Here is a 14,042-nt window from a genome sequence, read left to right as displayed (position 1 = left end):
TTTGTGACACCTTAAAAAATGAACTTATTTACAAAACAGACAGAAAGAGAATGACCTTACGGTTACCTGTGGTGGGGATGGTGGCTGGGGGGTGGGATAGATTGGCAGCTTGGGTTCGACATATATGCACAGCTATATTTAAAATGGATGACCAACAAGGACCTACTGTACAGCATAGGGAACTCTGCTTAATATTCTGTAACTACCTATGTGGAAAAAGAATTTGAAAAGCAATAGATGCATATATAACTGAATCATATATAACTGAATAGATGCATATATAACTTGTAGTATACCTGAAACTAACACAGTTTCTTAATCACATATACATCACTATAGAATTTTTTTTAATTTACTAAAAGCCATAATATGCTTGTCTCCTTCTCTTATAAAAATGCAGAATAAAAGTCTCTATTAATGAGTCTTTAATTGGCAACCTGCACTGAGCCTGACATACGAGGTGGGAACATGTGGTTTCTCTCCTGCGAAAAGTTAAGGTTAATGAGATTTATCATGAGCTTTGGAAAAGCATCCTGCATGGTATACACTGAATCACCATTTCTACTTCCTAAAGGCAGCAAGACTTGCTCAAATTCTCCTATGTTTATAGTGTTTAGGGAAACAAAAAGTGATGCTCGGGTCATGAGGCGTGCTCTGTGATGAGGCTCAGGTCAGACTTCCATCCCTGGCATGAGAAGAGGCTGGCCATCTTCCCATCTGACATGAGCCAGGCTGACTGTACCAACAGCACCACCCGCCTTCCGCATCCTGTGACTCTGTCAGCTTTGCTCAGCTCTGCCTCCTGTCTCACAGAAGCAGAGCCATGTGCCCCCACACTCCTCAGCCTCCTGAGTCTCGGTGAGTCTGGAAAGACACGGTTGGAGAGGGTTATGGTGGAAATCGGGGGGTCCTCGCACCACTGCCCAGCCTCCCTGGATGAGGGTGCAAGGAGCATGAGGTCCATCTGAACAAGCCATCTCTGACGGGGTTTTCCTTCTAGGGTTCTCTGGATCTGGGCAGCTGTGGGTGAGTCCTCCCCATCCCTTATTTCTCTGTTGAGCAGAGCAGTTGGGGCTGATGCAGAGGACACTGGGGGCTGGGGTGAGACCCGTGTCAGTACAGTGAGAGCTGCGTGCCCTGTGGATCCCAGGTCCTCCTATTGGCTGTGATACTCATCTTCACTCTCCCCAGAGGTTAGCCCAGCTCTGGACTCTGGATCTGAAGGGACATTCCGAATCCTCAAGAAGGGTGCTAGGACCATTGAGTGCCATTTCTATCATGAGAGGGGAGCAAGAGGCTGCACGCTGCAGACCCCTCTCCAACAAGGTGGCTTGTGGCATCTCCAACTGTCCCTTAACAACAGAATCTGCAGGAGTGCCTGCTAGACCTGACCCAGGGAAGGGGCTGGCCATCAGGCAGGGCCACCTGGACCTTGTCACACATTTGATGTCAGTTAACTAACAAAGGAGCGAGGTTCAACATTTACTTCCTTCTTTGCAGGCAAGTGGCTTTCTCACTGCTTAGTTGTGTTAGTGTTAGTCGCTCTGTCGATTCTGACTCTCTGCGACACCATGGACTGTAGCTCACCAGGCTCCGCTATGCATGGGATTCTCCAGGCAAGAATACTATAGGTGGTTGCCATTACCTTGCCCATGTGATTTTGCCAGCTCAGGGATTGTACCCAGCTCTCCATTGCAGGAAGATTCTTTACCATTGTGAGCTACAAGAAATGCAACACGGAAGTCCTTTCACTTCTTTTCCAGGCATCAGTTTTTCTGTGGTGTTTTCTTTTGGCTGCATCGTGCAGCTTGCAGGATCTTAGTTCCCTCATCAGGGATCAACCCGGGCCCTTGGCAGAGAAAGTGCTGAGTCCTAACCACTGGACCAACAGGGAATCCCCAGTGTTTTGTGTTTTGAGAGAAAGTTTTTCAACATTTTCTCAACCCAAGGAGTAATAAGAATCACTTCTGAGAATCATATGCTTAGAATCTCCATGATGTCCATCCTGGGTTAACTGTGTCTCTGTCTGTCCCCAAGTCCCAGGTGCCCTTGAGCATCAGGGTGATGCACTTTAGGGGAGGAGAGCTGGAAGAATTGAAGGGGAAGTGCCCATGGGGGCAGTGGGGAGAGGAGACTGTTCCTAGTTTCCTCTCAAAGCCTCTGCCTCCTTCTCTGCTAGGTGAATATGACAAGCCCTCTTTGTCAGCCTGGCCAAGACCCATGGTTAAGTTAGGACAGACTTTGACTCTTTTGTGTCATTCTGGTCCTCCATTTGTGATATTCAGACTGTTCAAAGGAGTTGGGACCAGTTTGCCCAAGCTCCAGGGACATGATTTCAATACCTTCACCCTTGGCCCAGTGACCAGAGAACATGCCCGGTCCTACATGTGTTCTGGATTCTACAGGTCTCTCTCTGTGTGGTCCAATGTCAGTGACCCCCTTCAGATAGTGGTCACAGGTAGGAGGGGTCCAGCCCTGCTGGGGACACCCATGCCTGCAGGCAATCCTACCCTAGGTCCACGTGGCAGTGCAGCCAAAAACGTCCTCGGGATTCCCAGCCAGGACTGAACTACGGAAAGAGAACAGACTCTGAGAGTTTAAACTCAGGTTGTTGAACAGAGGAAGGTGTTCTCCTGGCACAGGAAGGAGAAGCCTCCCTAGGCATTAGTTAGACAGGATGCTGCCACTGCCTGCCAGCTGGGAGGCCAAGGTGAGACCCCAATCCAGCACCTGCCATCCAGTAGGGAGCTGTAATCCCATATGAAGGAGCTGGGGCCCCAGTTAAGACCAAGTCAACCCAAGAATTTCTCCAGAGGCATGAGGTAGGGGTCACAGATGGGAAATGTTCCCTTTCTTCTCCACCTCCTTCCCAATCTCATGCCAGTCATCACCCACGTTTTAGGAGATATGTGTGAAGGGAGCCAGCATATGAATCCTCAGAACCACCCAGCCTCTGAAATGCATATTAGGGATGGGATGAAGCTGAGAGCATGGCAAACCACTCCAGTGTTCTCACCTAGGAGAATCCCATAGACAGAAGAGCATGGCAAGCTACAGTCCATGGGGCCCCATAGAGTCAGACACAACCGAAGTGATTGAGTATATATGCATGAAGCTTAGAGCAGACCCAACAGCTAAAGAGCTTAGAATAAACACAGAGGAGGCTGGAGGTCTTGAGCAAAGAGAAACAGAAAAGCATGAGCCAGAGCCCGAGAACAAGGCTAAAGAAAATGCAACAGAACAGACAGGAAGGGTAATTGGCTTTGATGGTTCACAGACATTTTTCACACCTTCAGATGTCAAGAATAGCACCGAGGTGGGGTGACTCACTGAAGCTCACAACCTCTTTGCTCCTAGATGTGTTCACAAAACCCGCTATCTCAGCACACCCAGGCCCCCTCGTGCAGTCGGGAGAGAATATGACCCTCCACTATCACTCACTGCTGCTACTTGACAAATTTATCCTGCACAAAAAAAGCAGAACAGGGCATTTCTAGAGATGTGGAGAGACGTTCCCTGCTGGGCATCCCCAGCTGACTTCTTCATTGGCCCCATGACTGCGGATAGTGCAGGCACCTACACATGCTACGTCTCTCTCAGACATTGCCCTTATGAGGGTCAGCCCCCAGCGACCCTGTGGACATCATCATCACAGGTGAGTGTGACCAGACCAATCCCTTCTACTCTCTGTATCACAGATGTTCTGGCGTCCAGTCCAGCATCAGTACCAGGAGAGAATGACAGGCGTGCAGAGACACTCACAAACTCGGGAGAGGGAGCAAACCAGAGAGAGAGGAGGTGTGAACATGGAAGGATAAGAGAACAGAGTCCCTGCCGTGTGCTAAGGGGAAGACACAGCTGGTGACAGAGGGAAGGAGCAAGAATGTGAAAGAACGACCAATGGACAAAAATGTACCAGAGCAGGGATGCGGGCAGTTTCCCACTCAGGCAGCCAACGATGGTTGGTTAAGGGGTTGATTTCCCGCTTTCATGTCAGAGCTCCCTTCCTCTGTCAGCAGCACATGTGGTACCAGACGCCCTGCAGTCCCGCCCCTGGGTGATTGAGATGGAGGTTGACACCCTGAAGTTGCTCAGTCTTGTGGTTTAACATGTCCTTCTGCACAAAGAGGCGGGGAGTGGTCCCTCCAACCATCCCCATTAAAGAGTCCCTTCCAGCCCCTGGGGGGTGGGCAGGGCAGCACTGAACATGCCCTCAAGAATGAGGTGGTCAAAGATCCTGTGAGATTCTGGCAATTGTCACTCCATAATTTCTGCTTCTGGGTCAATGCCATGTTCTCTGATGGTCCCAGCAGTAGCTAGTACGTTCCATTTTTCACAACAACCCCACATCTCGTTGATTTTTAAAGTACATTTTTTTCTTATTTATGTTGTTGAAGTCTAGTTGATTTTTACTGTTGCTAATTCCTGTTGTACATTAGAGTGTTTCAATTGTTCCTATACATATAAGCAATGTGAATAGACAGCCTTCAGAATGGGAGAAAATAATAGCAAATAAAGCAACTGACAAACAACTAATCTCAAAAATATACAAGCAACTCATGAAGCTCAATTCCAAAAAAAAAAAAAAAAATCACCCAATCAAAAAATGGGCCAAAGAACTAAATAGATATTTCTCCAAAGAAGACATACAGATGGCTTGAACTGTGGTGCTGGAGAAGACTGTTGAGAGTCCCTTGGCCTGCAAGGAGATCCAACCAGTCCATTCTGAAGGAGATCAACCCTGGGATTTCTTTGGAAGGAATGATGCTACAGCTGAAACTCCAATACTTTGGCCACCTCATGTGAAGAGTTGACTCATTGGAAAAGACTTTGATGCTAGGAGGGATTGGGGGCAGGAGGAGAAGGGGACGACAGAGGATGAGATGGCTGGATGGCATCACTGACTCTATGGACGTGACTCTGAGTGAACTCCAAGAGTTGGTGATGGACAGGGAGGCCTGCGTGCTGCTATTCATGGGGTCGCAAAGAGTCGGACACACTGAGCGACTGAACTGAACTGAACGCATATATATGGAATTTAGAAAGATGATAATGATAACCCTGTATACGAGACAGCAAGAGAGACACAGATGTATAGAACAGTCTTTTGGACTCTGTGGGAGAGGGCGAGGGTAGGATGATTTGGGAGAATAGCATTGAAACATGTATAATATCATATAAGTAATGAATCACCAGTCCAGGTGTGATGCATGATACGGGATGCTCGGGGCTGGTGCACTGGGATGACCAGAGGGATGGTATGGGGAGGGAGGTGTGAGAGGGGTGCTCAGGATGGGGAACACGTGTACACCCATGGCAGATTCATGTTGATGTATGACAAAACCAATACAACATTGTAAAGTTGAAAAAAATATTATGTTGGTTCCAGGTATTTAGAACTGAAATTTTTAAAAATACCATTTACAACAGCACCAAAAAATGAAATACCTAATTATACCTCTAACACAATGTGTACATATCTATGTCTAGAAGATGATGAAACAGTGTGGGAAAAAATCAAATAAACTCTAAGTAAATGGAAAAAACAATCCAATACAATATTGTAAAGTAATTAACCTCCAATTAAAATTAAAAATTTACATTTAAAAAATAAATTAAAAATTAAAATAAAAAATTTAATAAATAAAATTTCCAAAATAAATAACAATTTATGAACTGACCAAAGACGAGAAGTAAATTCCATTTCTGGAGGGGACTGGGAAAATAAAATTATGAGTCCTAGTTGGAACCAGACTGTCCAGGGCTGATTGAGGATGAGAACCTGGGTCTCACCCTCTAGAGTAGGCGATCAGACTGGGCAGAAACAGAAAGAGCTGAGACCTCAGGTCTGGGCTGAGATGCCTCCTGAGCCCTGCATGGAGACATTGGCGCTGGGTCCAAGGAGGGGCCGCCCCTGCTGCGAGTCCACGGCCGTGGGAACACCGAGGGGCTGTGATACAACCCAGGGACCACATCCTGTTTGTCCTCTAGGGCCCCGTGGTCTCCTCATCTGTACAGGGCAGGGCCAGGGGTGGCTGGGTGCTCAGAGCTGCAGACATGCCTTCCATCCCCTCTGAGCTTCTCCTCCTCAGCCAGATGTGCAGGGCATGAGGGGACAGCAGGAGGGCATGGGATGCCCACCTTGCCCCCAGCTCACAGGAACCATAGGGCTTGGGCAGCTGGAGGGACCAGGGGTCCTGATGGAGAGAGAATCAGCCCAAGCTTTACATGGCAAATCTCTCACTTCCAGGGCTGAGTCTCAGCCAAGGGACCCTGAGCAATGCAGGTGTGTTCACCCGGGTCTCCTGGGACCCATAGTTCACTTGAGTCCCAGGAACTTGGTTGGGGGCAAGGTCGGGACACTGGGATTCTGGAGTGATGCTGGTGAAACCTGGAAGGGTTCCTGAGCTGAGCTGGGAAGGGAGGGGTGGGGAAGTCCTGGGACTCAGCCTCTGACTTCCTTCCAGGGACCTTCCACAAACTCACCATCTGGACTGAGACTCTTTTGGGCAGCTCAGGGTGCCCATATGAATACACCTTATGCAGAGTTGGAATGTGAGAGTGAGCACACAGACCGTCAGGGAGTATGCTGCAGTTGGCCTGCACTCTTTGGAGAAGGAAATGGCAATGCAGTCCAGTATTCTTGCTTGCAATATCCCATGAACATTGAAGCCTGCCAGCCTACAGTGCATAGGGTTGCAAAGAGTCAGAGACGACTGAGTGACTTCATTTTGTTTTCATCTTATTTTAAAAATTATTTGTTTTACATATTCTATTTTTAATCTCATCATATACATGTTTTATTGAAGTGTAGTTGACTTACAATGTTTCAGTTGCACAGCAAGGTGATTTTCAGTTATACAAATATGCATAATTATTTTTCAGATTATTTTCCAGTTTAGGTTACTACAAGATATTGACTATAGTTCCCCGTGCTATAGAATAAATCTTTGCTGCTTGTTGCATATCGTTTTTTAAAATTAGAAATCTAGCTTTGTATTCATACTTCAATTTTTAAATTTATGGTATATTCCACATCAGTTATGCTGCACTGAGAGTGAAAGCATGATGCCAAAATCCCACCATGTCCACATTAAAGCAAATGGAAAATAATGTCAATGTTAATTGAGGGAGGAGATATTGAATTGCATTATGTTACTGGTGGGCATTCCTGGTGACTCAGAGGATAAAGAATCTGCCTGCAACGCAGGAGACCTGAGTCAATCCCTCAGTTGGGAAGATCTCCTGGAGAAGGAAATGGCAACCCACCCCAGCATTCTTGCCTGGAGAACCCCCATGGACAGAGGAGCCTGGCGGGTCACAGCCCATGGGGTCACAAAGAGTCAGACACGACTGAGGGACTAAACTATTCTCAAGGCTCTGAACTTGAAAGGTATAACACTTTCCCATTCGTATAGAGATAAAAAGTGGCAGAACAGACAGAACCTTTTGTCTTGTCAGGGGCTTAAAGGGACATTATGACCAGACCTGCACGGACAGCTTCAAGAACAAAGGATTCCAGAACTAAAAGATTTCCACAGTGGAGGGGACGTAAGTATAGCTATGGCTGATCCATGTTGATGTGTGGCAGAAGCCATCAGAGTATTGTAATTGTCCTAAAATTAAAAATAAGTAAATTAAGGGGAAAAAAGCTTGCTACAGGACTTCCCTGTTGGTCCAGTCATTGGGAATTTGCCTGCCTATGTGGGGGACATGGGCCCTATCCCGGGAATGGGAAGATTCCTCATGCCTCGGGGCCGTTAAGCGTGTCAGACACAAGCCCATGTGCCTAGAGCGGGTGCTCCACAACAAAAGAAGCCACGGCGATGAGAGACCCTGCACCACAGCAAAGAGCAGCCCCCTTCCCACACCTAGAGAAAGCCTGTGCACAGCGACGAAGAGCCAGCACAGACATTAACTAGTTAATTAAAGCACTGCACCAACCAGCCACACCTCCTCCTCTTCTAGTGTGTGTGTGTAAGTGTGAAAGTGTGAGTTCACACATGGGTATTTAATCTATATTTCCCTCTTCTCCTTGGAATTTTCTTCCCCATAGGCTAGGGTTATTTTACATTCAGTAAACGCTGTTTGACCATCCCTCTCACTCCCCAAAAAGCCCATCTAACTCAAGTAAGATGATTCTTTGGGGCAAAAGTTCACGATCTCGTTGGTCTGCTGGCTTTCCAAATAAAGTCACTATTCCTTTCCTGAAGACCTCATCGCTCTGTCCCTTGACAGACAATGTGAGATTGGACTCAGAGCACGTTCACGAGACTTTAGCAGAGGTGTCATTCATTTTAGACAGAATCCATAGACGTCACTCTCACAGGTGATATCTGTGGTTTAAAACAAGATATGCAGATGGCCAACAGGCATATGAAAAGATGCTCAGCATTGCTAATTAGGAGGCAAGGCAAATCGACACTGCAAGGAGGTACCACCTCATACCGATCAAAATGGCCATCATTAGACAGTTGATGAATAATAGATGCTGGAGAGGGTGTGGAGAAGAGGGAATCCCTCTTACACTCTTGGGGGAGTGGATACCATTGCACCCACTGTGGAAAACAGTATGGCAGTTCCTCAAAAAAAGTAAAAACAGAGTTTCCATATGATCCAACAATTCCAGTCCTGTGCACATATCTGGAAAAAAACTATACCTTGAAAAGATTCATGCACCCCTATGTTCATAGCAGCAAAACTTACAATAGCCAAGACGTGGGAACAGCCTAATTGTCCACCGAGAGATGAATGGATAAAGAAGATGTATATGCTTATACACACAGAGAATGAACACAACTCAGACATTTAAAAAATGAAATCATGCCATTTGCAGCAGCATGGATGGACCAGGAGATTAACATATTAATGGAAGGAGACAGAAAGGGAAAGACAATTTTCATGTGCTATCACCCATATGTGGAATCTAAAAGGAACATATCAATGAAACAGGAACAGACTCACAAACATACAGAACACGCTTGTGTTTGCCAAGGAGGGATGTCTGGAGGCTTTCAATGAGCAGATGAAATCTATTTATACATAGAATGGATAAAGAATGAGGTCCTACAGTATGGCACAGGGAATTCTATTCAGTATCTTGCCATAAACCATAATGGAAAACAATATACATGTCAAGTGGAATCAGTTTGCTGTACGGCATAAATGAGCTATACTTCAATAATGTTTTTAATTTTTAAAAATTTGTGGTTTAAATATCTGCAATGAAACATTATATGGCAGTAAAAATGCACAAACTGAAATAACAATACAGATCAATTCTGAAACATGATATCAAGTAAATAAAAGGACATTTTAAGACGGGTGACTGAACTGTTACTCCATTACATACTTAATGATCAAGAGGAGACCAGATTTATAACTTAGGGAGTATCACTAATGTTAATGACCCCCACCCCCAGCACAATGGTGTGGAATTACAGCCCTTACTGAGGTTCGTTCCTGTCTATGAACAACAGCTGAACTGGGTATATGTCTACCCTTGACCTCCTGAAACAGCTAGGCCATTTTTTCCCAGTTTGGAGTTGATTGTTGTGGACACGCCCCTCACTCAAGCATTCTGGAGCTTGGAAGTCTCTCCTTGACATATTTTGTGTTCATCTGAGAATCCCAGGGATGGGGGAGCCTGCTGGGCTGCCGTCTATGGGGTCGCACAGAGTCGGACACAACTGAAGCCACTTAGCAGCAGCAGCAGCAGAGTATCTAGGAAGCAGTGTGGTCCACTTTTTCAGGCAGGACGAATCCCCCTCCCAGAAAACACCACAGTCACCTTTACACACGTTATCTTTGTGTACATGTGTGGTCCTTGGATTGGAAAGGGAGGAAGAGAGAGAGACAGAGAGTGTTGTGTGTGCAAAGTTTCCACTCATAGTCACGAAATAATTTCAGATGAAGAGGAGTCAGAGAAAGACAAATATCACATGATATCGCTTACTTGTGACATCTAAGAAAATGAACTTATTTATGAAACAGACTCACAGAGAAGGAACTTACGATTACCAGAGGAATATGTCAGGGGGAGGTTATCTTGTAAGCTTGGTACTGACATATACACACGGCTATATTAAAAATGCATGACCACAAGGCCCTAATGTATAAAACAGAGAATTCTACCTAATATTCTGTAACTACCTAAGGGGGAAAAGAATTTGAAAAGCAGCAGATGCATGTATATGTGTAACTGAGTCACTTTGCAGTACACCTGAAACTAACACAGTTAGTTCCTTAATCACATATATTACAATGCAGAATTTTTTCATGTTTTCAAAGAGCCATAATACGCATGTCTTGTCCTCTCATAAGAATGCAGAATCAAAGTCTCTATTAATGAGGCTTTAATTGGCAACCTGCACTGAGCCTGACATACAAGGTGGGAACATGTGGTTTGTCTTCTGTGAAGAGTTAAGGTGAATGAGATTTATCATAAGCGTGGGAAAAGCATCCTGTTTGGTATACACTGAAGAACAGTTAGTACTTCCTAAAGGCAGCAAGATCTGTTCGAATCCTCTTAGGTTTACAGTGTTTAGGGAAACAAAATGACGAACAGGTCATGAGGCATGCTCCGTGATGCGGCTCAGGTCAGACTTCCCTCCCTGCCTTTGAGAAGAGGCAGGCCATCTTCCCATGTGACGTGAACCAGGCTGACTGTACCAACAACACTGACCACCTTCTGCATCCTGTGGCTCTGTCAGCTTTGCTCAGTTCTGCCTCCTGTCTCACAGAAGCAGAGCCATGTGCCCCACACTCCTCAGCATTCTGAGTCTTGGTGAGTCCAGAAAGACACCGTTGGAGAGAGTTATGGTAGAAATTAGCAGGTCTTCACACCAATGACCATGTTCCCTGCATGAGGGAGCAACGAGTGTGGGGTCCATCGGGACAAGCCATCTCTGACATGCTTTTCCTTCTAGGATTCTGTGTGAGTCTGAGGATCCGGGCAGCTGTGGGTGAGTCCTCCCCATCCCTTATTTCTCTGTTGGGCAGAGAAGTTGTGGCTGATGCAGATGACCCTGGGGACTGGGGTGAGACCCCTGTCAGTACAGTGAGAGCCGCAGGCCCTGTGGATCCCAGGTCCTCCTATTGGCCTTGATACTCATCTTCACTCTCCCCAGAGGTTAGCCCAGCTCTGGACTCTGGACCTGAAGCATCAGTATGAAGGCTGGGAGCTGGGAGCTAGGCCCAGTGAGTGCCATTTCTATCGTGAGAGGGGAGCAAGAGGCTGCAGCCCACAGACCCTCGCCTACAAGCTGTCTCATGGCATCTCCAGCTGGGCCTTAACAACAGGATATGCAGGAAGCCCGCTGGACCTGAGCCCAGGGAAGGGTCTGCTCATCAGGCAGGGACGCCTGGACCTTGTCATACATGTGATGTAGGTTAGCTAATGAAGGAGCCAGCTTCAAGCTTTATTTCCTTCTTTTCAGTCAAGTGGCTTTTTCACTTGGTACCTCTGTTACTTTTAGTCACTCACTCATGTCCGACTCGTTGCGACCCCACGAACTGTAGCTCACCAGGCTCCTCTGTCCATGGGATTCTCCAGGCAAGAATACTGGATGGGGTTGCCATTTCCTTCTCCAGGGGATCTTCCCTACCTGGGGACTGAACCCCGCTTTTCTGCATTGCAGGAAGTTTCTTTACCATTGGAGCTACAACAAATCCAACAGGAAAGTGCTCTAACTTCTTTTCTATGAATCAGTTCTTTTTTGGATTTCTTTTGCCTGCATCGTACAGCATGTAGGGTCTCAGTTCCATGATTAGGGATTCAACCCGGGCCCTTGGCAGAGAAAGTGCTGTGTCCTAACCACCTGACCACCCAGGAATCCACAGCGTTTTGTGTTTTGAGAGAGTTTTCAACATTTTGTCAACCCAAGGAGTTGTTCTTCTCCTGATAAGAATCACTGCTGAGAATCATATTCTTAGAATCTCCGTGATGTCTGTCCTGGGTTGACTGTGTCTCTGTCTGTCCCCAAGCCCCAGGTGTCCTTGAGTATCAGGGGGATACACTTTAGTGTTGGTCCCTTGGAAGAACTGAAGGGGAAGCACTCCAACAAGACCAGTGGGGAGAGGGGACCATTCCTATTTTCCTTTCAAAACCTGTGACTCCTTCTCTCCTAGGTGAATATGACAAGCCCTCTTTGTCAGCCTGGCCAAGCCCCATGGTTCCCTTAGGACAGACTGTGACTCTTCAGTGTCACTTCCGTTCTCCACGTAAGAGATTCAGACTGTTCAAAACAGATGGGACCAGTTTGACCGAGCTCCATGGAAATCATTTCAATACATTCACCCTTGGCCCGGTGACCAGAGAACATGCCGGGTCCTACACATGTTCCGGATTCTCCAGGTCTCTCCCTGTATTTTACAGACACAGTGACCCCCTGCAGATTGTGGTCACAGGTAGGAGGGGTCCAGCCCAGACCAGGATAGCCATTTATGTAGGCAATCCCATCCTAGATCCAAGTTCCTTACATGGTCCAATATTTACTCAGTATATCCAGACAGGAATGAACCAGGAAAGAGAACCCACTCTGAGAGTTTAAACTCAGGGTGTTGAATAGATGGGGTGCTCTGGCAAAGGAAGGATGAGCCTCCCTAGGCATTAGTTAGACAGGATGCTGCCGCTGCCTGTCAGCAGGGTGGATGGGGAATGACCGTGATCCAGCACCTGCCACCCAGTAGGGAGCTGTAATCCCATATGAAGGAGCTGGGGTCCCAAGGAGGAGTCCAGGAATGTCTCAGATGCATTATGTGGGGGCCGTAGATGGGGAAATATTCCCTTTTTCCTCCACCTCCTTTCCAATCTCCTGCCAGTCATCACCCACATTCTAGATGAGTGTGAACGGAGCCAGGGAATGCATCGTCAGAACCACCCAGCTCCCCACCACACATATCAGGGACAGGATGAAGCTGAGAGCATGGCAACCCACTCCAGTATTCTCGCCTGGAGAATCCTACGGACAGAGGAGCCTGGCAGGCTATAGTTGATGGGGTTGCAGAGTTGGACAGGACAGAAGTGTCCGAGTATGCATGCATGAAGCTGAGAGCAGATCCAACAGTTAAACAGTTTAGAAGAAACACAGAAGAGGCTGGAGGTCTTAAGCAAAGAGAAACAGAAAAGCATGAGCCAGAGCCCGAGAACAAGGCTAAAGAAAATGCAACAGAACAGACAGGAAGGGTAATTGGCTTTGATGGTTCATGGGGACATTTTCCCCACCTTCAGATGTCAGGGGAAATGCCGAGGTGGGTAACTCACTGAAGCTCACAAGCTCTTTGCTCCTAGGTGTGTTCCCAAAACCCTCCATCTCAGCCCACCCAGGCCCCTTCATGCGTGCGGGAGAGAATGTGACCCTCCGCTGTCAGTCACTGTGGTGGTTTGACAAGTTTATCCTGCATCAAGAAAATAGCACAGGGCATTTCCAGAGACGGGGACAGATGCTCCCTGGTGGGCATGCCACAGCTGACTTCTCCATTGGCCCTATGACTTTGGTGAGTGCGGGCACCTACAGATGCTATGGCTCTTTCAGCCACTCCCCCTATGTGTGGTCAGCTCCCAGCGACCCCGTGGACATCATCATCTCAGGTGAGTGTGACCAGAGCAGTCCCTTCTGCTCTCTGTCACAGAAGGCCTGGTGTCCAGTCCAGCATCAGTACCGGGAGAAAATGACAGGCATGCAGAGACACTCACAAAATCGGGGAGGGAACAAACCAGAGAGAGAGGAGGTGTGAAAGCAGAAGGGAAGAGAGAATAGAGTCCTTGCCATGTGCTAAGGGGAAGACACAGCCAATGACAGAGGGAAGGAGCGAGAACGTGAAAGAACGACCAACGGAGAAAAATGTACCAGAGCAGGGACGTGGGCAGTTCCTCGCTCTGGCAGCCACTGATGGCTGGTTAACAGGTTGGTTTCTCGCTTTCACATCAGAGCTCCCTTCCTCTGTCAGTAGCACACTGTGGTACCGGACCCCTGCAGTCTGGCCCCTGGGTGATCGAGATGGAGGTTGACACCCTGAAGCTGCTCAGCCTTGTGGTTTAA

At 47.3% G+C, this 14,042-nt stretch overlaps 1 protein-coding gene across 1 annotated transcript in view; it reads left to right on the top strand.

Moving 5' to 3' along the window:
- The window catches only part of LOC138096959 (uncharacterized), a 35,849-nt gene extending 21,807 nt beyond the window's left edge, over positions 1-14,042 (top strand). Inside the window, 9 exon segments of the mRNA XM_068993185.1 lie at positions 699-862; positions 1,001-1,026; positions 2,180-2,458; positions 3,358-3,525; positions 3,528-3,614; positions 3,617-3,655; positions 12,130-12,222; positions 13,292-13,591; positions 13,954-14,042. Of these exon segments, the coding sequence (XP_068849286.1) occupies positions 699-862; positions 1,001-1,026; positions 2,180-2,458; positions 3,358-3,525; positions 3,528-3,614; positions 3,617-3,655; positions 12,130-12,222; positions 13,292-13,591; positions 13,954-14,042 (1,245 nt within the window).

The sequence above is a fragment of the Capricornis sumatraensis genome, chromosome 20 (assembly GCF_032405125.1).
Source record: "Capricornis sumatraensis isolate serow.1 chromosome 20, serow.2, whole genome shotgun sequence".
NCBI classification, from domain to species: domain Eukaryota; kingdom Metazoa; phylum Chordata; class Mammalia; order Artiodactyla; family Bovidae; genus Capricornis; species Capricornis sumatraensis.
Note: the sequence above shows the minus strand (reverse complement) of the source record. Positions and strands in the feature narration are given on the sequence as shown.